The sequence below is a fragment of the Podarcis liolepis genome (genome assembly GCF_965112155.1).
Source record: "Podarcis liolepis genome assembly, chromosome: 13".
In the NCBI taxonomy this organism is placed as follows: domain Eukaryota; kingdom Metazoa; phylum Chordata; class Lepidosauria; order Squamata; family Lacertidae; genus Podarcis; species Podarcis liolepis.
The window spans coordinates 23,730,209-23,755,750 of record NC_139573.1 but is presented as its reverse complement, the minus strand read 5'-3'; the positions used below and the strand labels follow the sequence as shown (position 1 = coordinate 23,755,750).

Below are 25,542 nucleotides of genomic sequence, written 5' to 3'. Positions count from 1 at the left end.
AGAAGCAAGCTCAGGCCTATTACAGGCCCAGTTCTTTGCAAATCCAAGACCCATATATTCAGCTTCCACACTTTACAGTGCCAAGTTGCAGGAAAGTTTCTTGCAATGAACAGTGCTTTTTAAAAATTATTCCTGGGATCATATTCCCTAATTTTTTGAACTCTTTTGTATACTGTTTTATTGTCTTTGAACTGTATCTTTCAATCATATTGTACTTTTGATCTGTAAATTATTGTTGTTGTTGGTGGTGGTGTTTGTAAAAAAAGATTGTACAACAATTAGGGATTTTAGAAAATGCTAAGCAGTTTAAAAATGCTTTGGAATAACTAAAATATTGACCTAACAGATCAAGTGTATCACATATGTTATAGTGAATTCCAGCAAGCCTAATTTCCTCAGCAGTAGACACCCCTCTTGCAGCCAAGCTTTCTTCCATTATGCCAGCAAAATTATGGTAAATGCAAGCCAAGTTATGCTGGCTGTACAATGCTGTCAAGTCCTAGATTCTACCTTATCTTTAAACTAACTGATTGAAATTACCTTCCTAGTTTTTTTTTAATTCATCTGGAAATTTAAATAATTTCTAAGGTATTTTGATATTCTGTTAGTGCTCTGTTTAGGGTGTGGGTAGAAAATGTGGTGTTCAGGCATAAAGCCATCTCCAGTATTTTCAGTCAGTCATTGGAGAACACTCAATGAAGGAAGCAATCTCTGTGCTCCATGAAGAGGAGACAATTAACCTTCATAACATTTGTCAGGAAGTGAAACTGGTAAGAAATTGGGAACGCTTTCTGGCCAATGACACATCCAAGAATGCTTTGACAGAGATTTAGTATGATGTGATGCTCCTCTGAGTCACAATGATGTGTGGACTGTGGAAATCTGAGGAACACGTATTGAGCTGCTTGAACCACAAAATAATTTTATTTTTAAAAAGGTTGAAAAGGAAGTAAAAAATGGAAAATACTTCGCCACTATATAAATTTGTCACATGTCCTGGAACTTAATATCTTTTCAACATGTTTCACGTCAGTTCCTCAGACTCCATTACTGAGAAAGTGAGTAAAGTCATAGGAATCTCTTCAGCACATTTTAGCCAACATGTCACATGTGTAATATAAAAATTGTGTTTATAAACTGCACTGGGTGATATTGAACTAAGATTTAGAGTAGAACCATTAAAGTAAATGGCCATCACTTGGTCCTGTTTGTTAACTTCAGTGAGTTTATTCTTAGTAAATTTTAGTTGAAATTTAATTGTTACCCACAGTCTTCTGCTTCTAGGCTTTCAACATAACCTCATAGGCATCAATTTTTGCCCCCACACCACCACATTCTGCAGCAGTCACATAATGTTGCCATTAAATTACGACATTGTGTCCCTGGAAATACATTGGCAGGTATTCCTAGATGCTGCCATATACTAAGGCTACACTGGAGAATAGGACTTGGTCAGTATCCTAAGGCTCTCCAGCTGTTGTAACTGGAATACAGAGTTGCTTGGGAAGCTATGCTGAGATACAGCAAACATTATTTTTTTCTGCTGCAAGTGTTAATGTGCACAGTGCAATACAGTTGGGAGGTGGCTTTCAAACCTTCAATTACCACAAATTACTAAATGTCATAATCTATCTTGCTTAATCCCAGCTGGATGTTCTGAGACCAGAAGAACAATGAATAATAGAGACTGATTGCTATTCAAATATCCTGGTCACAGTTAGTACTGGGATGTGGGATGGTGGAAAAACTGGGTTGCGGCATTCAATCTGATATTTGGGGGATCCTTTTTATCAAAAGAATTCAGATCCATTGTTGAAACCAGGTTGATGGTGGATAATAGATCCAAGTGGACATTTTGCATCAATAAGTGGTGTGGGATGACTGGGGCATTTGTTTTGCTCTTGCTCATTTTGTGGCTGCAACTGCCTCACACGGAGTGCAGGGCAGACCCTTTTATGTGCACCATGAATGATCCTTTCCAGCTGCCATACCAGTATGGTCAGATAGGGGACCTCACTATTGGAGCTATTACAGCTCTGTATGGCTGCATTTTTGATGAAATATCATTCAGTGAGCACCCGACAACGAAGGCGGTAGATGGACTTTTGTAAGAAATAATTTTCATCCTATGCATGCTTGAGTCCTGGTCATAATTGGTGCACATAAGTCCTATGAACATTGGCATGTTCAGAAAATACTGTAGTTATCAGATTACCTTTTCCGAACGTGTGTTTAGACTTATTTGTAGGCTTAAAAAAAATAATTCTGGTTTTTCTTCTACCTGATGTGCTTTATATATCCATTGTGTTTTGCTTTCCCCATTTTTATTCCTCATGTTCATTTTTTATTCCACATTTCCCTTTTTGAAACATTCATAAATGCATATAACAAGAACAGTGACTGGGCCACTAGATTTTTATATGAGTCTATGGTTCAGGATGAGTCAATTTGGCCAAGATAAAACCCTTTTTTCAAACCAATCATTTCAACTGTGGAGGTTGAGAGTTTCCTTAAGCAATATGATTTAATATGAAATAATATGTAAATATAAATTTGATATGAATAATATGCAATTATAAATAATATGCAATAATATGATTGAGATGAGGTTGCCTTTATTTGCATTGTGGCTATGTAATTCGTTTAAAAACTTTGTTTTAAAACGACAGTTCTGCATTCCTTATATTGCGGCAACAACTAAAAAGAAAGCCCAAGAAGAAAAGTAGGCCAGATATTGTTCCCCATACTCCAGAATGGGGATGCCAAATAACAGTTTAATAAACTGCAACTTTATTTAACAAATAAATAAAGACCCGCAACTGGATAACTGCTGTTCTAAATTTCTCCATGTGTCAAACTAGACAAAATATGAGCATTGAAGTTCCCACTGTTTCCTCTGCTGGGCTCAGCTAAATAACTGATGCTTGCATTTCACTGAAGGTCAGTTTTGAAAGCAGGCTGAGTTGTTCTTTCTCACCCAAGTGATCAGAGGGAAGAGGCTTCATGGGTGGAAATACTGCACTGATAGTATTTCCCTCTGAATGTGTTTTTATATGTCTTAACACTTAAAAATGTGGTCCTAGTTCAACACCAGCTTGTATTTCCGTCTCTCTATTTGGCCTTCTGGTCACAGTGGAATGATTATGCTATTCAGTCTGGTGAAATTAAATAGATGTATTTGATAGGGATATGCTTGTATCCAGATTAAGCTAGCATTCCCAAGTTCTCTTTGAAAACAATGGGATATGACTAAATCATGAATTGCTTTTCCTGTTGATTTCAGTGGGATTTATGTATCCCAGTTCATCATTCTTTCTGAGGCACAGTCCAATTCATATAATCCTAATAACAACTTCAGTGATGGGCATGTATAAAGTGGCATCCTGTCAAATAATTCTTATGAAACAGGTGGTTGATGAAGAGCTGGATATCTGTCTTATTTTTAAAGTAATTCTTTCCTTAGGGCAAGTCCAAAGTACTACCAGCATGTTCTGTCCTTGGTATTTGCAGTGAATGAGATGAATGAGAACCCCAGACTCTTTCCGAATGTCAGCCTCGGAGTCAAAATTTATGACAGCTTGCTAAATGCAAGAATGACTCATCAGAACACCCTGAAACTTCTGTCTGCCTCTGAAAAGACTGTTCCCAACTTCAAATGTGATAAACAAAATAATCTGATAGCTGTCATTGGAGGCCCTGACTCTGAAATCTCTCTTTACATGGCCACTCTCTTAAGCATCTACAAAATACCACAGGTAGAGTGAGCTGGCAGGCAATGAAACTTTTAATCATTTATATCATTTAGAATTATTTCTCTTTTATTTATTTTTGAAAGGTTTTTGTGAGCTAGCAAGAGATGTATCGGTAAGTTTTTAAATGTTTTTTATGTTTTAAATTGTTCTTTTATGTTTTGTGTTACATTCAATTGTATTGTTTTATTGCTTTGTTGCTTGCTACATTGTGTGCCTTGTGGGCAATGAGAGCCAGTGTGGTGTAGTGGTTAAGAGCAGTGGTTTCATAATCTGGGGAACCGGGTTCCCCTTCCCCGCTCCTCCACATGCAGCTGCTGGCTGACCTTGGGCCAGTCACACTTCTCTGAAGTCTCTCAGCCTCACTCACCTCACAGAGTGTTTGTTGTGGGGGAGGAAGGGAAAGGGGAATGTCAGCCGCTTTGAGACTTCTTAGGGTAGTGATAAAGTGGGATATCAAATCCAAATCCAAACTATTATTCATGTTACCAAAGAAAAAAGAAATCCAGGGTCAGGAAAATTCAAATTGTCCAGTTCTTGTCACTATGTGCTTGCAAGGCAGGCAGTTTATTGTGATTTTATTTCCAAGATTAGCAACACACCTAAGAACATATTAACAACACTTCTGACGTGCACAATTTTAAACAACTATAACAACACAACAACTATAACAACCTGCTGAAAGAGCAGGTCTGCAGAAATGCCATTGCTGGTAGTCCATGGAAAGCCACAAAACAGCATGATGTGAGGAGGGTGAGAGATTGAGCAAGCCAGGGCACATTGGAATTCTGAGCTGTTCACACTGCTGCCAACTGATCGCCACATGCCCAGTTTGGGCAAAGAAAAGAACTACAGATGTTAATACTATGAGAAACAAAGGTTGTAGTTATTAAACTATTTTGAATATCTACCATTTTAAAAATGCATCAGCATTTTTAGATTTAGTTAGCATTCCTTTTTTATCTTAGCAGATAATTACAATAAATCATTGCATATTTATATTATTAGTGCAGACATATTTCAATTGAATTAACTACTTCTTTAACTGAATTTCATTTTCTTCCCCATAGATTGCCTATTGTGTAATTGCTCCAGTGGTAGATGCTAAAAGTGAACTGCCTTCATTGTACCGGATAGTTCCCAATGAAGAATATCAGTACATAGGGATTGTCAAGCTTCTTGGGCATTTCCAGTGGACATGGGTTGGGATCCTTACAATGGAGAATGATAATGGTGACAAATTTGTGCAGACTTTGATGCCATTGCTTTTGAAGCATGGAATCTGTATAGCCCTCAATGGAAAAATACCAGCTATATCTAATGCTATAGATACGTTGAGCTCATTTGACATCATCCTGAACATGGCAAGTTATCTATCCAACTCTGAAGTTCAGGTATTGGTTGTGAATGCAGAAAATCCCACTGTACCATCTTTGAACTGGACAATTTATTTATATGCAATGTTGAAAGGTATTACAGAGACATCAATATTTAAAGTGTGGATCTTTACAGCTCAGTGGGAATTCACATTAGAGACAATGCGCAGGACTTCTAAAATACAAGTCTTTGATGGTGCCTTGTCCTTTGCAATACACACAAATGAAGTGCCAGAGTTTAGAGAATTCCTTCAGACCCTACATCCTAATTCAGCTAAAGAAGATATTTTTCTCCATATATTCTGGGAACAGGCATTCAACTGCTTCTTTCCTGACTCTAAAACAGCCAAGGAAAGTGCTAGTGTTTGCTCTGGTGAAGAGAAGTTGGATAGCCTCCCTGGGACTCTCTTTGAAATGAGCATGATAGGTCAGAGTTACAGCATTTACAATGCTGTCCATGCAATAGCACATAGTTTACAGAAAATGGTTTCATCCAGGTCAAAACACTGCAAAGCAATGCCATATGGAGCTAAATTGGATCTTACAAACCTGCAATATTGGCAGGTAATGTTTTACATGAAAAACAGTTCTTTTGCAATAGCTTTTCCGGTGATTCTCCACTCCCACCATTCCTGTATGTCTTTTCTCATGTGGAGGTACAGTGTGTGTGTGTGTGTGTGAAGTCAAGATATTCCATGTGCTATCTCTGGACTTGTTTCCCCACACTCTGGCTTCTTCCACTCTCTTTCTATGAAAAATTCCTTCCAGTAGCACCTTAAAGACCAACTAAGTTAGTTCTTGGTATGAGCTTTCGTGTGCATGCACACTTCTTCAGATACACAGATATACTCTTTCTATGAACATTGTACATGTGACTACATATCAAACGAGTCACTCATCCATATGCTTTCCAGGTCAAGGGTAGTACCTCTTGTACCTGCCCACCTTCCAGTGTGTGTGATTTTGCCCTGGCCTCCAGGGAGGAAGAGGCACTGATTTCCATGACAGTGAAGGGATGCTTCACTCACCTATCATTTATTGTTTGCTGGAGAAGGGATATATAGCAGGCCCAAGCGGTATAATAGGGAATCTAAAAAATGGGATTTACATTCAGGTAAGAGGTTACAGTGTTGCAGCCTTAGTTTGTGTGCAACTCATATTTCAGATGTACAATCATTCTGACATTTTAAAACTTGACTTCCTTCCCCCTCTTTCTGCGGTTCCTTAAATTTATTTTTAATATCTTCTGCATATCCAAATTAACTTAACTTATTTATTTATCTTCTTTAAATGTCACCACAGTTCTTGAGCATCTTTCCATGCCCTCAAATACGACTGATGCCAACCTGGTTTCATTTTAGGTACCATTTAAAAACATGGATTTTCATCCTGACCTTTGGTACACTATGAATTCTACTGTTTAAGGCTGAGTGGAAGCTTTATTATTATTTAGTGATTATCATTATCTGTTTTAATTTTTATTGTAAGCTGGTCTGGGATCATGATCTGAGGAAGGATGGGATGAAAATTCAAATAATCATATAAAATGTCTCTTTTCATTCTAGCTTCACCATTTCCTAAGGAGTATCTCATTTAACAATACTGGTGGAGAGACGGTGTCTTTTAATGAAAATGGTGAATTAGCATCTGGATTTGATATAATAAATTGGGTTACTTTCCCAAACCAATCTTTTTCAAAACTGAAGGTGGGAAGGATGGATCCATGGGCTACTCTGGATCAAGAGTTCACTATTAATGAGGTTATCACATGGCATTACATGTTTAATCAGGTGAGGCCCATGTATCAGTGCAAGAGGAAATATTACAGTGCCATTTAATATCCACATGAAACTATTGCAGGCAGTCATTGGAGTTTCAGGGCAAGATGCCATCAGTATAGTGATGACACTCAGCTCTGTTTCCCCATAACATCTGAATCAGGAGAGGCTGTGCAGTCCCTGAACCATTGCCTGGATGCAGTGGTGAAATGGATGGTGACAAACAAGCTGAGCATGAATGTTGGCAAGATAGAGGTGTTGTGGGTGAAGAGCTCCCGTGTCTGAGAAATTGGTCATCTGACTACCCTCAAAGGGGTTACACTGCCCCTGAAAGAGAAAGTTCACCCTTTACTGGTGCTTCTGGATCCAGTTCTGTCACAGGAGGCTCAGGAGGCCTCAGTGGCTAGAAATCCCTTTTACCAGCTGCAGCTGGTTCAAGAGCTACAGCCAATCCTGGATCGGAAAAGCCTTGCCACCATAGCTCATGCATTGGTTACTTCAAAACCGGTTACTGAAATGAACTCTATGAGGGGCTTCCCTCGCACTTGATCTGGAAGCTGCAGTTAGTGGAGAATACTCCAGCATGATTGCTGACAGGAGGGAAGCATTGTCAGCATGTCACACATGTGCTCAGAGATCTGCACTGGTTGCCTATTTTGTGCCAGGCCAAATCTAGGGTGTTACTGGCTGGATCTATACTGACTGTAAACTGCTATAAAAGAAATGTTATATAGCTCTCAATGCAATTTTACATTGACGATTTTACATGCATTTGTAACATTTTATACTGACCAGTGTGGATTAGTCCACTGTTAGTATATAAAGCTCTTACCAACTTGGAACCAGTTTACCTATAAGATCACCTTACTCCATATGTGCCCACTCAGCTTATTTGATTGGCAGAATTGGCACTGCTACATGTGCCACATAATACCCATTCCTTGATCATTTAGTGTGGCAGCAGTACACTTTAGAACTCTCTGCCTATTGAGATCAAGCAGGTATATTCACTGTACTCCTGTTGGTGTCTGCTAAATAGATTTTATGAAATAAATAAATTAAAATTACATAGGAAGCTTTTCCACCCTGAAGTGTGATTCATGTCAGCAGTGCTCTGGGTTGTCTGAAAGTTTCATATAAGCATCAACCATCAGAGTTACAAGTTTTGTTCTCTGTGGCCGTAACAATGACAAGGAAATTAGGTTGCATTATATAAGGTTTTCTGAAGGCTGCTGCCAGGTTATATTGATATAACACATTATTCATGTGGCTGTCCTTGAAGAGAAGTGAGAAGCTTTAATTGCTTCAAAATGTGCTCTTTCCACAGGACTGTTTTTTTTCTTGCTATTAACCAAATATATCAGAAATTAATTTTCCCTTTTCTTTTTATGGCTAGGTGCTTCCCCTGGCCAAGTGTAATGAAAATTGCCCCCCAGGCTATAGCAGAAAAAAGAAAGAGGGGAAGCCATTTTGTTGCTATGATTGTGCTCCATGTCCAGATGGAAAGATTTCAGACCAAATGGGTAAGAGAAACAAAATGGTGAACATACTATGCAATATTAAGACCAACCTTCATAGAATCATAGAATCATAGAATCATAGAATCATAGAATCATAGAATCATAGAATCATAGAATCATAGAATCATAGAGTTGGAAGAGACCACAAGGGCCATCGAGTCCAACCCCCTGCCAAGCAGGAAACACCATCAGAGCACTCCTGACATATGGTTGTCAAGCCTCTGCTTAAAGACCTCCAAAGTAGGAGACTCCACCACACTCCTTGGCAGCAAATTCCACTGTCGAACAGCTCTTACTGTCAGGAAGTTCTTCCTAATGTTTAGGTGGAATCTTCTTTCTTGTAGTTTGAATCCATTGCTCCGTGTCCGCTTCTCTAGAGCAGCAGAAAATAACCTTTCTCCCTCCTCTATGTGACATCCTTTTATATATTTGAACCTGGCTATCATATCACCCCTTAACCTCCTCTTCTCCAGGCTAAACATGCCCAGCTCCCTTAGCCGTTCCTCATAAGGCATCGTTTCCAGGCCTTTGACCATTTTGGTTGCCCTCCTCTGGACACGTTCCAGTTTGTCAGTGTCCTTCTTGAACTGTGGTGCCCAGAACTGGACACAGTACTCCAGGTGAGGTCTGACCAGAGCAGAATACAGTGGCAGTATTACTTCCCTTGATCTAGATGCTATACTCCTATTGATGCAGCCCAGAATTGCATTGGCTTTTTTAGCTGCCGCGTCACACTGTTGACTCATGTCAAGTTTGTAGTCAACCAAGACTCCTAGATCCTTTTCACATGTACTGCTCTCAAGCCAGGTGTCACCCATCTTGTATTTGTGCCTCTCATTTTTTTTTGCCCAAGTGCAATACTTTACATTTCTCCCAGTTAAAATTCATCTTGTTTGTTTTGGCCCAGTTCTCTAATCTGTCAAGGTCGTTTTGAAGTGTGATCCTGTCCTCTGGGGTGTTAGCCACCCCTCCCAGTTTGGTGTCATCTGCAAATTTGATCAGGATGCCCTTGAGTCCATCATCCAAGTCGTTGATAAAGATGTTGAATAAGACCGGGCCCAAGACAGAACCCTGTGGCACCCCACTAGTCACTCTTCTCCAAGATGAAGAGGAACCAATGATGAGCACCCTTTGGGTTCGGTCAGTCAGCCAGTTACAAATCCACTGAGTGTTAGCATAGTCAAGACCGCATTTTACCAGCTTCTTTACAAGAATATCATGGAGCACCTTGTCAAATGCCTTGCTGAAATCAAGGTAGGCTACATCCACTGCGTTCCCTTCATCTACCAGGCTTGTAATTCTGTCAAAAAACGAGATCAGGTTAGTCTGACATGACTTATTTTTCAGAAATCCATGCTGACTATTGGTGATCACAGCATTCCTTTCTAGGTGCTCACAGACTGTTTGCTTAATGATCTGCTCCAGAATCTTCCCTGGTATTGATGTCAGACTGACTGGGCGGTAATTATTTGGGTCCTCTCTTTCCCCCTTTTTGAAAATAGGGACAACATTTGCCCTCCTCCAGTCTGCCAGGACTTCGCCTGTTCTCCAGGAATTCTCAAAGATGACTGCCAGTGGTTCTGAGATCACACCTGCCAGTTCTTTTAATACTCTTGGATGCAGTTCATCTGGCCCTGGAGACTTGAATACATCTAAACTAGCCAAGTATTCTTGTACTATCTCCTTAGTTATTCTGGGCTGTGTTTCCTTTGCTGAATCATTTGCTCCAAATTCTTCAGGTCGGGCATTGTTTTCTTTATCGGAGAAGACTGAAGCAAAGAAGGCATTGAGGAGTTCAGTCCTTTCTGTGTCCCCTGTTTGCATTTCACCATCTTCTTCTCTGAGTGACCCCACTGTTTCTTTGTTCTTTCTTTTGCTACGAAGATACCCATAAAAGCCTTTTTTGTTGCTTTTAACCTCTCTAGCAAGCCTGAGTTCATTCTGTGCTTTAGCTTTTCTGACTTTGTGTCTACACGTGCTGGCTATTTGTTTGAATTCCTCTTTGGTGGTTTCCCCCCTTTTCCATTTTTTGTACACATCCTTTTTTAATCTTAACTCAGTTAAAAGTTCTTTAGATAGCCACCCTGGCTTCTTTAGGCACCTTCCATGTTTCCGTCTCATTGGTATTGCCTGACGTTGTGCTTTTACTATCTCCCTCTTAACAAACTCCCAGCCATCATGAACTCCCTTTCCTTTTAGTATTACTGTCCATGGGATCTCACCCAGCACTTCCCTAAGTTTTATGAAGTCGGCTTTCTTAAAGTCAAGAAATTGAGTCCTGGTATGCTTGGCTGCTTCTTTCCGCTGTATAGTAAACTTCAGAAGAGCATGATCACTCGCGCCTAATGATCCTTCCACTTCTACCCCACTAACCAGGTCATCAACATTGGTTAGGACCAGATCTAAAATGGCTGTTCCTCTTGCTGCTTCTCCCACTTTCTGGAAAATGAAGTTGTCTGCAAGGCCAGTGAGGAATCTGTTTGACCTTATGCTCTTGGCTGAGTTCGACATCCAACAAATATCTGGGTAATTGAAGTCCCCCATTACTACTATCTCCCTTCCTTTTGCATGCTTGGCCATCTGTTCCAGGAAGGCATCATCTATGTCCTCCGTTTGGCTTGGGGATCTATAGTAAACTCCCACAATGAGGTCACTGTTATTCTTCTCTCCCTTAGTTTTGACCCAAATGCTCTCACCTTGGCTTTGAGGTTCTAAATCTTGGATCTCTTCAGATTGTATCCCCCCTTTATTACATTCCAATCGTGGGACTTATCCCACCAGCTTTCAGTGATGCCTATTATGTCATATTTAGTTTGCTGTACCAAGAGCTCAAGCTCATCTTGTTTATTTCCCATGCTTTGCGCATTAGTGTACAGACATTGAAGTCCATTAATTATTCCCCCGTGTCTCTTATTTAAGGATTTTTTCCTCCCACCACTAGGTCTGCGTGCTGTTTGCTCCTTTTGGTCTATGACATTTGGATGATCATCTTCATCAATTGATAGACTCCTACCTTCAGGAGCACTGTCTCCCTCCCCCACATTAGTCAGTTTAAAGCCCTCCTGATGAGGTTTCTGAGATTTTTGGCAAAAACATTTCTCCCAACCATTGTGAGGTGCAGCCCATCGCTTGCCAGAAGTCCATCTTCAAGAAACTGCAGTACGTTATCTAAGAATCCAAACCGTTCCTGTTTACACCATTTGCGAAGCCAGCTGTTCACTTCCACTATTTTTCCCTCTCTCCCTGGGCCACGTCGTTCAACTGGGAGGAACAACCTTGTGTTGTTGATAGTCTCTCAAATTCCTCCCCCATTTCCATCCAATAAATGTCAGGAAAAAAAGATACGTTCTATTATTGGTAAATATTCCAAATAATTTTTCAGATACATGAATGTTTGTTTTGCTCTTTACATTTCAAGAAATTTTCTGTGCACACTTAGCTTTGGGATCTAACTTAACTGCTAGCCAACTTCTGTCCCCCCGTCCCCCCCCCCCCGCTTGCCTTATAATGTGAATTTTACAAATGACTATAACTCTCTCCCCTTCTGGCCAAAATGATTGGAATTTGCAGGGGCATCAACCTGCAGGAGTAGAGTAAGCCGGTGAAATTGCAGAGTAACAGTTATTGAGTGGTTTTGTTTGGGAAGTAAGAGATATTCACTTCCCTGCTTAATCCCTTGTAGTAGGATTTGACATCTGCAAACCCTATTGGAGCACTTACTGATATATACTTAGAAGTAAATTGGTTTTAAACACTTAGGGGGGGTTATTAATCATCCCTATAGATGCCTTCAGGAGAATAATATATTTCTGTATACATTTTCATATAGAAGCTGCAGATCTGGAAAAATATAATTGCACAGACAGGAACAGACACATAATTTGTTCTGTTTTTCAGATATAGATGACTGTTTCCAATGCCCAGAAGATGAATTTCCAAACAAGAACAGAGACCAATGCCTCCCTAAGTCCATGAACTTCCTCTCTTTCTCAGAACCTTTGGGCACCACTTTAGTTTTTTTTATATTGGCTGCTTCTTTCACCACAGCTTTGGTACTAGGAATTTTCATCAAGTACAAGAACACTCCCATTGTCAAAGCCAACAATCGAGCTCTATCATTCTTTCTCCTCATCTCCCTGTTCCTCTGCAATCTTTCTGCTTTGCTATTCATCGGCCAGCCTCAGTGGGTGACCTGCTATTTACGTCAAACTGCTTTTGGCATCATATTTTCAGTAGCTGTATCTTGTTTGCTGGCAAAAACAATCACTGTGGTTCTGGCTTTCATGGCAACCAAGCCAGGATCCACAATGAGGAAATGGGTGGGGAGAAAATTGGCTATTTCTATTATTCTTGGCTGTTCTCTCATACAAGTCACTATTTGTAGTATATGGCTATCTACTGCACCCCCATTCCCAAATTTCAACATGAACTCTTTGTCAATCACAATGTTTTATTTTGTTCTGGGATACTTGGGATTGCTGGCTTTTGTCAGCCTCACTGTGGCTTTCCTAGCCAGAAAGTTGCCAGACAGTTTCAATGAAGCCAAGTTCATCACTTTCAGCATGCTGGTATTTTGCAGTGTTTGGTTGTCCTTTGTTCCCTCTTATCTGAGCACCAAAGGGAAATACATGGTGGCTGTGGAGATCTTCTCCATCTGGGTCTCCAGTGCTGGGTTAGTAGGCTGTATTTTTGTTCCTAAATGTTACATAATTATTCTGAGGCCTTCCCTGAATACCAAAGAGCAGCTAATAAGGAGGAATATGTAAATGTATTCCTTCAATTGCAAGTAGTAAGTAAGAAAGTGTGTCTTATATTTGTGTAATGAATGCCTTATAGGTCTTTCCATAGTACTTTTAGTGGAGGTTGACCCATTATGGCAAACAAGAATGAGGCCTCCCAACTGAAATGCCAAGCAAAATGTGTAAACATTATCATAAAATCTCAAAGACACACTCTTTCTTGTTCCACATGTCTCTCTATAATCCATTTGAGCTGTCAGTCCCCCTCATCCCGCATACTGGTGAGTCAGCAATCTGCACCACACGGCCAAACTCAGTACAAAAACTTGCTTGCTGATCCATCTTTGCCTCTTCCCTCCTTAGAGAACAATGCCATCCCATCCATCACACATAAAAACCTAGTCTTAATGTTGTTAGTGGCTGCCAGTTCTTGCCCATCATTGGAAGTCTCCTGATGCTTTAATGTGTGAGGCATGGTTTACCAATGTCTGAAACATCACTTTGTCAGAATACTTGAACAGACAAACATGGGTGGTTTAGGGGTCTTCCCATAGCTCTCCACCTTCTCATTCTTTGTCATTCTTGAGGTATTTCAATATTCAAGCAAAATAGTAATTTGACACACTGGTTTGCTGTTATTATTTAATTTTGGAACTCTGCATTACTTTTTCTCTGTTACTTATATGTATTTTTCAATAAACAGATAATACAAAACATTGCTATAGTCAAGATTTCCCACCCATCTGTCTTCCGCCAGAAGAAACCAAGTAATAGTAAAGTTGTGTGTTAACGGAGTTACTGACTCTCTGTCCTGTTGTCAGGCTGGCAATTTAGGCACTGAATCTAACCTTAGCAGTTGTACTGTTTGGGTGGACTCAGTGGGAGGAGTAGTCTTGTTCTTCCATGTCCGCTTCCTCTGGTCAATGTTTAACTAAGAGGTATCAGATAAACACAGCTACTGGTGAACTTGTTGTGGATATGAGTTTCTCCTCTTCCTCCTTCAGGTATTTAAAACATATATTCCATCCACAATCACACTGTAATACACTTTATTGTAATATGCTATATTGGGAGCCTCCCTGTGATCCTCAAATGAATAGTGATATAAAAATTTAATGAAATAATAATACAGTCGTACCTTGGTTGATGAACACCTTAGCAGTCAAACGTTTTGGTTCCCGAATGCCACAAATCTGGAAGTGAGTGTTGTTGAGGTTTGTGAGAAACTGCAGCTTTGAAGTGGACAATTAGTGAGTTGGCAAGAAGCCAAATTAAACAAGAGTACATGTGAAAGTCTGCTTGGAGATAGGGAAGCCTAGCAACAGGTGATGATTGGCTAAAAGTTTTCCCTTATAAGCAGCATGACACAGTAGTTTGGTGTTAGAGCTCAGAGGTTGGTGTGTTAAGTTTGAATCGAGTCTGTGTATATAATAAGTTGCACAAAGCTGTGCTATACTCTGTATATAATGAAAGCAAATACAAATCAAGTTACTGTTCAGCACGTTATGTTCCTGAGTCGTCATCCTGGACTACACAGACTAAGCAGCCGGTAGCAGAGAGTTTTGGTTGAGATCTATCAACAAGTGTTTCAGTTTGTGAACGTTCTTTTGGAAGCCAAACGTCTGATGGGGCTTCTGTGACTTCCAGTTGGCTGCAGGAAGCTCCTGCCGAAGCCGTGCGTTGAACGGACTTCAGGAATGGATTCCATTCAGCTTCCAAGGTATGACTATAGTAGTAGTAGTAGTAGTAGTAGTAGTAGTAGTAGTAGTAGCCTGGCAGGATTGCTTTGTAAGGATTGCTGAGATACAGTGGTACCTCAGGTTAAGAACTTAATTCATTCTAGAGGTCCATTCTTAACCTGAAACTGTTCTTAACCTGAAGCACCACTTTAGCTAATGGGGCCTCCCACTGCTGCTGCACCGCTGCTGCACGATTTCTGTTCTCATCCTGAAGCAAAGTTCTTAACCTGAGGTACTATTTCTGGTTTAGCGGAGTCTGTAACCCAAAGCGTCTGTAACCCGAGGTACCACTATATATCAAACATGTTTTCTTCTCTTCTTCTGATGCAAGTCGTGTATTGTACAATGCAATACTCTTGGGAGATTAGTCTGGAACCTTTAATTATCACAAATTACTCAGGGACATCATCCATCTGCTCAAGCCTCCTATGGATTTCTGGAGCTCAGAAGCAGAATCAATAACACAGTCTGAAAGTTGATAAAAAATACCCAGTCCTATTAAGTGCTGGTGTGTTGGTTGGTGAACAGGCAGAGCTGCAGCTGCCCGCCTGATCTTCAGTGATGTATCCAGTCTGGTAGCCGATAATAGATCATTTCCAGGCATTCTTTTTGATGAATTCACCCAAGATGATAGGGATATTTGCTTTTCTGCTTCTCATTTTGGGTCTCCCTCAACTTGACTGCAAGGCGCCAGCTCCTATGTGCACCATGATTGATCCATTCCTGGTCCCACACCAGTATTATAAGAAAGGGGATATAAACATTGACATGATTGCCTCACTAAACACCTTCATCTTTGATGAAATACCATTCAACAACCAGCCAACAACAAAGATGACAGATGAACTTATGTAAGGAATTATGTAAGGCTGAATAGAATCACATATGTTATACAAGCAGCAACATGATAAGAGAACAGGAGTTTTTTTGTATTTAGGTTTAATAGCAGGTTTATTAAAATTGTGTATGGTTTTTCCTTTACATGATGTGTTTGACATTTCTGTGATTTTTTTTTTGCTTACGTTGCTTTCTTATTCTTCATGACCACTCTATATTCCACATTTTCCTCATTCACCTCATATTATTTAATGGCCTTCACAATCCCTTCCTATTTCTTCTAATAAGTATTACAATACATTGATATGAAATTAAAAAGCAGGGTATAATAGAAGAAGTTTTTAGAAGGGTGAGACAAAAGAAAGGAAGGTATCATTACATATAGATGGATTAATTAAAATCAGTTATAAGGGGTTATTTCATCTGACATTTTTATTCCAAAATTGAATGGGAAAGGCACATCTCTCCATAAACCTGTTTTGAAGATTATATTTTATAGTATTTCTATTGTATGTCAGCTTTATTACCATAATATTATCTCAAGTTTTCTTCAGCCATTCTATAGTTATGGGGAAATTGTCCATTGCTGGGCTATACATAGTTTTACCATTGTCAAAATGTTTATTGCTAGTTGTAGATCAGCATTTATAACTTCAGAATGCATGCAAAGGAGGACTCTTTTGGGGGATCATGGTAATACATAATCATGCAGAATTGTAGTCTCCAAATGTATTGTTTTAACACAGTTCCAAAATATGTATAAAGTCTGTAGTAGTTCTTTTACATCTCCAACAGTACATATTTTGACTGCATCTTTTGCTCAGTTTATGTTGAGAAAGATACCATTGAAATATTTCCTTATTTTTCCCCCTTTAAATTAATTCACTCTAGCATAGCTGGAATATTTTTAAATACCAAGCAACCTTCTGCCTGTGACATTGTTAAACTGAATTTCATTACACACCATTCCTATTTCTTCATATTTGATGGTTGTGCTTCTGCCCTTTTTATCTGGGAGATAAGCATATTTTGTACTAACATCTTTTCTATCAATATGTGGAGTATTCCATGCCTTATCTGCAGTTGTTCCATGATGGAACCAATCCTCTACACAAGAAGCTGGCATAAAGCACACCAATGTAAATTAAGCCAGAATAAAGTTCTGTGCTTAAAACTGGTGGTGCAAAAAGAAACCTTTAAAATAGGTTTCTATGCTGGGTTTCCAGGTTATGTGACCAATCAGAAAGGACCTAGGATCCAGCCTCTACACACCCCGCAATCCTACCTACTCCATATTTGCACACCACTTCTTTTGGATACTAGCAATGACCTTGGTTCAGTCAGCTAAGCCCTGCCTGACATGGAATAAGCCAGTTACACTGAAATATCTTTGGCTGAGCTGGGGTTGTTGGGGACTTAATATTCGTGAGCTAGGAATCAGCTCATGAGCCAGCCCAAAATCATGAAAATGAGATTTCTAATTTTACATGGCATTAAACACAGGCACAGCTGGCAGTGTAAGTCCTAGAAAAGGGGCACCCCGGGAGTATACCATGGCAAGACCAGGGAGGGGGTGGACTTAGCCTGGATTCTAAACCCTTTCAGCTAAGTTATGTGACCAGCAAATCCTGCATGAAACAATATTTTAAAAGCTTGTTTTCCTTCTACCAGGAACAGCCCCAATGTTACACAGGGTTTGAAACTGGTGTAACTTTGCTTAATTTACTTATACCTATATTCTAAACAAAATGCTTGTTTAACCTGGAGGTAGGCTGTATGAATTTTGTATTGCTTTGTAATGATTTGTTGGGTCTCTGAACCGTAATAAAGGTTGATGATGATAATTTACTTATACCAGCCAGGGCTGGATTTGGGTTTGATGAGGCCCTAAGCTACTGAAGGTAATGGGGCCCTTTATAGGTCCAGCTGTCCTTTGTCAACAACCAACTGCCGCTGTTTTTTGTGTTGAATATATGCTATATGGTAATTTATGGATCTAATATGTATTTAAAGCCATTTGCACATAAGAAAATATGTATTTTATCAAAGTAATTGTTGAACTGAAATACAATTAAGAAGTATATTAATAGTGAAATACAATTAAGAAGAAATATATGGGGGGGGGCAAGAGAGTGGGGCCCTAAGCTATAGCTTGTTTGGCTTATATGTAAATCTGGCACTGACACCAGCTAACATCACCATCATCATTTACCCACCCTTCACTCAAAGCTCCCAGGGTGAGTTACAATAGTAAAATACAACATTAAAAACAGTATAAAACAATATTCAGGAGCAAAAATAAGTTGGGTCCTAAAAATATACATCTCAGGTTTCAAAAGCCAGGGTAAAGAGGTGTATTTTGGCATTCACCAGAAACTGTGTAATGAAGGTGCCAGACACACCTCTGTGGGGAGGGAGTTCCGCAGCTTTTAGATTTCCATATATAGGGCTAGAGCATTGTTTAAATATTGTTTGTTTGTTTGTTTGTTTGTTTGTTTATTTGTTTGTTTTGGATAAGGCCTTGTCAAATGCATTTTTGCCCAAAACACAATGGGCAGACTGAATAAATAAATGACTCATCCTTGTTCTGAAAAGGATGGTCGATCGTTTATTATTAATAATAACACACATGATACAATTCTTTTCTTTAGGACAAAGTCTAAGAACTACCAGCATATCCTGTCTCTGGTTTTTGCAGTGAATGAGATAAATAAAAACCTGAAGACCTTACTAAATGTCAGCCTTGGCTTTCACATTTATGACAGTTATCTAAATGCAAGAATGATCCATCAGAATACTTTGAAACTTCTTTCCAGCCAGAAAACAATTGTTCCCAACTTCAAATGTTTTAAGCAAAAGAATATGATAGCTGTCATCGGAGGACTTAGCTTTGAAATTTCCTTTTACATGACTACTCTTTTAGGCATCTACAAGATTCCACAGGTAGAACAAATCACCTGACATTATAAGTTTTCCATAGATTGTATTATGTTTATCCAATAAAATATGATAGTGAACTATTTGGACCTTCACAAATAGCTTCATTTCAGATGGTTTGTGGACTTGTTGCAGGGTCACTGAAGAAGATCTTATTGTACTGAGTGGTTGATTGGGCAAGCTGTGCCACCCACCCTTGTTGATGGTCTTCAGTTCCCATCCGCTCCAATGAGCTTTGCCAATAGATAGGGATATGATAGTTATATTGCAACAATTCTGGAGGATCATAGACTCCCTATCTCTGGCTAGAAGATGCTCCCTCAAGTATCCTTAATCCAAACCATGTAGGGCTCTAATGGTAAGCACCAGCACTTTGAACTGTCCTTGTGACAATTTATTATCATGCTATTCCATATATGCAGCATATGTGTTCATATATTCAATTTTTGCCAAGCTTAGTAGCATAACTGCTGCTTTTACTGCTAAGTAGTGTTAGGAACTAAGACAATGTGGGAAGGTGTATGAAGTGCTTACTTCCTATGGCAGAGAGTCACAATTGTTGATACATAGAAAACCTGCAAACTGTCAGGGACTTGGCAGTTTGACCCTTCCAGTGAGGAGGAAGACAGTTTAGAATTACAACAGGGGTTTGAGCGAGGTCACAGCCCAGAGGCAGATGAGGGGGAAAGTCAGGAAATAATGGGAACGGAGGAAGGAGAGGAGCACCGGAGGGGTGACAGCAGACAGACACAGTGTCTTTAGAAAGCATTCCAGAACCCCTCTCTCCCAGGACCCAGCAATCCTTGAAAGTAGGAGAGCAAAGAGCTCAAAGGCAGGGGGCACTTACTGTATCAGCACCTGTAGAGGAGATTATGTGATTGACAAATGAGGACATGGAAGAGACGGGGGTGGAGATTCACTCGGGACAATGCCATTATCCATATTTTAACATATTTTTAATCTTTTGTTGGAAGCCCCCCAGAGTGAAGTGACTTGGGAATCCCAGCCAGATGGGCAGGGTATAAATTATTATTATTATTATTATTATTATTATTATTATTATTATTATTATTATTATTGGCTGGGTGCTATAGCCTCTGTAAATACTGAATCAAAAGTGGACGGTAAGAAACATTTCCTTGTCTTTGTACGTTCCTGGCAACCAGCCGTGGGAGTTGCTGGCAGCAGCCTGACACAAACTAATTGACATTTCACCTGCATGCCACAAACAAAAAGATAGAGGATGAATTTCTGAAAGTATGGCATTTAGCATAAAATGAACTGAATTAATCCCCTTAAGTAAGGGGAAAATGCAGTGCTATTACATTATTAATCTAATTGCGTAATGTCATTGTATGATTATTTTTTGATGAATGTATAATTTTTATTTGGCTTAGATTGCCTACTGTGTGAATGCTCCAGAGATGGATGATAAAAGCCAGCTCCCTCCATTCTACCGGATGGTGCCCAATGAAGAGTATCAGTATGCAGGGATTGTCAAGCTTCTTCTTCATTTCCAATGGACGTGGGTTGGGATCCTCACAATGGAGAATGATAATGGAGAGAAATTTCTGCAGACTTTAATGCCAATGCTTTTGAAGCATGGAATCTGCACAGCCCTCAATGAAAAAATACCAGCCACAACTCATGCTGTAGAGACGTTGAGTTCATTTGACTCTATCCTGGACAAGGCCAGTTATCTATCCAATTCTGAAGTCAATGTATTGATAGTAAATGCAGAAACTGGTGTCATGACATATTTGACATGGGTAATGCTTATATATGCAATGCTGAAAGATATAAAAGTGACATCCATCAGTAAAGTGTGGATAACAACGGCCCAGTGGGATTTCTCAGCTGACGTGATGCACAGGGCTTTTGACATACAGGTCTTTCACGGTTCATTATCTCTTGCAATACACTCAAATGAAGACTTGGGTTTCAGAAAATTCCTTCAGGTCTTACATGCTAAGACGTCCAAAGACAATGATTTTTTGAGGATCTTCTGGCAGCAAGCATTCAACTGCTCATTTCCTGATTCTAAGGAGGAAGAGATGAGATCAGTTACTTGCACTGGTGAAGAGAAGCTGAACAGTCTCCCGGGGACTCTCTTTGAAATAAGTATGACTGGCCAAAGCTATAGCATCTACAATGCAGTTCATGCCATAGCACATAGTTTACAGAAAATGTACTCATCCAGGCAAAAACACAGAGCAATGTTGGACAGAAGTAGATTGGATCTTCCAGAAGTGCAACCTTGGCAGGTAATTTTCATATGAAAACTAGCTCTCCTATAATATGTAAATTGTTGTGTGATGACACACAATTGAGGAAATTCAGATCCATGCACAATGTTCCTTATTCCGTGAATACACTGGTCACTCCTGTTCCCAGACCTGTTTCCTTACCTGCCACCTGAAAGCACAGCAGAAGTCATCAATCTGTTGAAGGTCAATTCATTTCCCACTCCCCTCAAAAGTTATTGATGCTAATTAATGAAGATTCAGGAATTCTATGTCACTATAGGTTGACGAATGAAGAAAGATGTGTTAAGAGAGAATAAGAAAAAGAGCTTGTATCATAGTGCCATGTCGACACTGAAAGCGTCTTCTAGGGACACATCTCTGTAAAGTTACATTTTAAGTGTATGAATAAGGAGGGTAATGTTTGCCATCTGATATATGCTGGATGGGATAGATTTTATAAGTGAATGAGCTATTCTCAAAGTAAATATTTCTGAAATGAAGTGGTAGAATAATAATAATAATAATAATAATAATAATAATAATAATAATAATAATTAATTACGTAATTTATTTATTATTTATACCCGCCCATCTGGCTGGGCTTCCCCAGCCACTCTGGGCGGCTTCCAAAGAAAAATATTAAAATACTCTAATACATCAAACATTAAAAGCTTCCCTAAACAGGGCTGCCTTCAGATGTCTTCTAAAAGTCTGGTAGTTGTTGTTCTCTTTGACATCTGGTGGGAGGGTGTTCCACAGGGAGGGCGTCACTACCGAGAAGGCCCTCTGCCTTGTTCCCTGTAACTTGGCTTCTCGCAGTGAGGGAACCGCCAGAAGGCCCTCAGAGCTGGACCTCAGTGTCCGGGTAGAACGATGGGGGTGGAGACGCTCCTTCAGGTATACAGGACCGAGGCCGTTTAGGGCTTTAAAGGTCAGCACCAATACTTTGAATTGTGCTCGGAAACGTACTGGGAGCCAATGTAGGTCTTTTAATAGCGGTGTTATGTGGTCTCGGCGGCCACTCCCAGTCACCAGTCTAGCTGCCGCATTCTGGATTAGTTGTAGTTTCCGGGTCACCTTCAAAGGTAGCCCCACGTAGTGCGCATTGCAGTAGTCCAAGTGGGAGATAACCAGAGCATGCACCACTCTGGCGAGGCAGTCCACAGGCAGATAGGGTCTCAGCCTGCGTACCAGGTGGAGCTGGTAAACAGCTGCCCTGGACACAGATTTGACCTGTGCCTCCATGGACAGCTGCAAGTCCAAAATGACTCCCAGGCTGCGCACCTGGTCCTTCAGGGACACAGTTACCCCATTCAGGACCAGGGAATCCTCCACACCTGCCCGCCTCCTATCCCCCAAGAACAGTACTTCTGTCTTGTCAGGATTCAACCTCAATCTGTTAGCTGCCATCCAACCTCCAACCGCCTCCAGACACTCACACAGGACCTTCACCGCCTTCACTGGTTCTGATTTGAAAGAGAGGTAGAACTGGGTATCATCCGCATACTGATGAACACCCAGCCCAACCCCCCCTGATGATCTCTCCCAGCTATTAAATAATGTTTAATAGCTTTTTCATGGACATTAGAGGAAGTGGGAGTGGAGAAAGAAGAACTGAAATCAGTGGGCCATTGGTTAGGGCACTGAACATTCCTAATAATTTTGAGTTGAGTATCTGTGATCTTTCCATTTTCTCAATACAAAAATACTTGTTTTGTAACAGGTTTTTTGTTGTTGTTTTTTTAAAAGGCACACACTATGGTAACTTTCCCTTTCCTTGGAGTTGTTCCCAGAGTAAAACTCTATTTTTTAAAACCAGTTAATAAAGTGGTGGTCTTTTATTAAGCCAGTTCCCACTCCACTTCTGATCTTGCTTTGCATGGCATGCTTTGCAGCCTGGGGTTGAAGCCCCAACAACCATCTGCCTTAAGAACAAATTGCCGTCCACATGCAGTGTCCTGTGCATGACAACACGGAGGGTGGGGCAACTGAGTGCATTTAGGCCCAGAATGCTCCTGCTCTCATTCTTCTTTTTGCCATTCCACATACTGACCTTCCCTGTAGTGTGGCTAGGGTGGTCACTTTAGGACAAAGTAGGATTTTTTTGTTCCTTATTAAGCAATCTATCACTTTGCAGAGAAGACAGGATCTTCCCCATCTGTTCACACCTCCTTTGGACCTAGGTGATGTGGAATGTGTTTCTGCCTCCTGAAAGGTGGGTATGGTAGGCAGAGCATCCCCTTCTGTAGAAATTCATTTTGTTAGTTTGGGCTCAGTTCTCCAATCTGTTAAAATCATTTTGAATCATGATCCTGCCTTCTGCAGCATTAGATATCCCTCCCACTTTGGTGTCATCTGCAAATTTGATGTTTTGTTTTTGCCTTTGCCACTTTTCATTCTAGCTTCATTCTCTCCTAAGGAGTACCTCATTCAACAATGGTGCTGGAGACACTGTTTCTTTAAATGAGAATGGTGAATTGGCAGCGGGATTTGATATTATAAACTGGGTTACCTTCCCAAACCAATCTTTTTCACGAATGAAAGTGGGAGAGATGGATCCATACACAACACAGGGTCAAACATTCACCATTAATGAAGGGGCTGTCATATGGCACAGGACATTTAATCAGGTAGGATAAAAATAAAGGTACAAGAGAAAATATTAGTTGGGCATAGTCTTTGGTATCCAATTCTCTCACAAAAAGATACTTGGTTATGCCTATGAGAGAACCTGAAGAATGATTTATAAAGGAAATATTATTAATTGAAATTAATATTATTGTTATTTTATCACTATTTACAGGATCAGAAAACTTCTAGCTTGCAGACCTAATTTTGCTCATGAAGCCATTCCTCACTAATGATGCCACATCTATTCTACATTATGTCAGATGTGATGTCAGGTCAGGGACTGGTGTGGCTACAAAGGAACAGTTAAGATTGTAAAGTCAGCTACCAGCTGTTCCTTTTCTTGAGCAAGCCACACTCTCTGTTGGCTGATGGGCAGTGGTATCATGCCTTAGTCAAGTGCACAACGCTGTTTGCACTGAAACTACTTGCTAACAACTGCTTTTCCTCTATGTTTTAGCAGCAATTTCAGTGGGAAACAGTTTGGGCCAAGAGGAAAAGGAGGCAATTATATTGATACAAGTACAGTGGTACCTCAGGTTACATACGCTTCAGGTTACATACACTTCAGGTTACAGACTCCGCTAACCCAGAAATAGTACCTCGGGTTAAGAACTTTGCTTCAGGATGAGAACAGAAATCGTGCAGCAGTGGCGTGGTGGCAGCACGAGGCCCCATTAGCTAAAGTGGTGCTTCAGGTTAAGAACAGTTTCAGGTTAAGAACAGACCTCCAGAATGAATTAAGTACTTAACCCGAGGTACCACTGTAGTATCATTTCCAGTATTTTTCAAGTTAATAGTGCTTCATTAAGGAATAATTGAATGAGAGGGATTGTGCATATCTACTGTCATTTCTTGGATGACTTGCTCCAAAAGGAGCCACTACTCAATGATCCTTAGAATTGTACCAGTAGAGTATTTTCATTGGACTGTTTGGATGCTGAAGCTTATTAATAGTGATACAGCATGTGATAAGCTTCTTCAGAATGTGAGTCCCATTGTTACTGAGCATGAAGTCAACAACCTCCTTGTAGGCAATTTATTTTAAAGGTATCAAAATGTTATGCCAAAAGTATTGCTCACAATTCAGTGAACTAGGTTCACGTTCCTTCATTATAAGATAACATCTCTGGTTAAAACTTCTTGGAATTTACTTACTGAGATTCATGACTATGACATCTACTCCAAATGTGACAGTCAAGTGTGGTTTGCTTAGTTAATCTAGGCTCAGAATCACCCAGCTTCTGAGCAACTCAGTCAAGAGCACTAACAACGATCATAAGATCATAACTATTTTCAAAGCCGTTATGTTCTGTTTAAAGCATTCCTTTAAAATGGTTGACTCCTTTAAAGTAGCTGATTTTTTTGCAATGCAAACTTAGCTATGTCTACTCAGGAATTTGTAAATAGAACTGCAGCCTTAGAAACCTCATGGCCCATGATAAGCAACACCATAGTATTAATTTAAAACACCAAAGTATTAATTTATTGATTAGATACCAGAGCAATTATTCTCCTCTTTTTGTGGATAGATCCTGCCAACTGCTAAGTGTAATGATAATTGCCTTCCTGGATACAGCAGAAAAAAGAAAGAGGGGAAGCCATTCTGTTGCTATGATTGTGTACCATGTCCAGATGGGAAGATTTCGGACCAAAAGGGTAGGAAACAATATGTTCAATTTCGTGAGCATAAATTTTTCTTCATTTTTCTTCTGCCTCCGGTTCATCTTTCCCAAAAGAATGGTGATGATCCAGTTAGAACACAAATTGATAATTTGTTATACACAGTACAAATGTATCGAATAAACCAGTGTTTCCCAAACGTTTTTGGGCAACGGCACACCTGCTTACCGGAAAAAAATCTCGCGGCACACCACCATTAAAGCCCCGCCCCGTGACGTCAGCGCGCAGCGTCACGCGGGGGGGGGGGACGCACAAAAGTGAACGTTTTTTTCCTTCCCCTTGCCGGGGTGGGAGGAGGCAGCAGAGCGAG

The 25,542-nt window shown here is 40.1% G+C and overlaps 1 protein-coding gene across 1 annotated transcript; it reads left to right on the top strand.

The window, feature by feature from the left end:
* Nucleotides 1-1,964: 1,964 nt before the first annotated feature.
* Nucleotides 1,965-13,876, top strand: LOC310691588 (vomeronasal type-2 receptor 26-like; the record flags this gene model as incomplete). The annotated part of the gene is made up of 6 exons (XM_083471447.1): nucleotides 1,965-2,107; nucleotides 3,464-3,755; nucleotides 4,820-5,689; nucleotides 6,691-6,915; nucleotides 8,300-8,426; nucleotides 12,321-13,876. 6 exons carry the CDS (start codon nucleotides 1,965-1,967, stop codon nucleotides 13,187-13,189), a joined length of 2,526 nt encoding a protein of 841 aa, XP_083327573.1. The 3' UTR covers nucleotides 13,190-13,876.
* Between the last annotated feature and the right edge of the window lie 11,666 nt (nucleotides 13,877-25,542).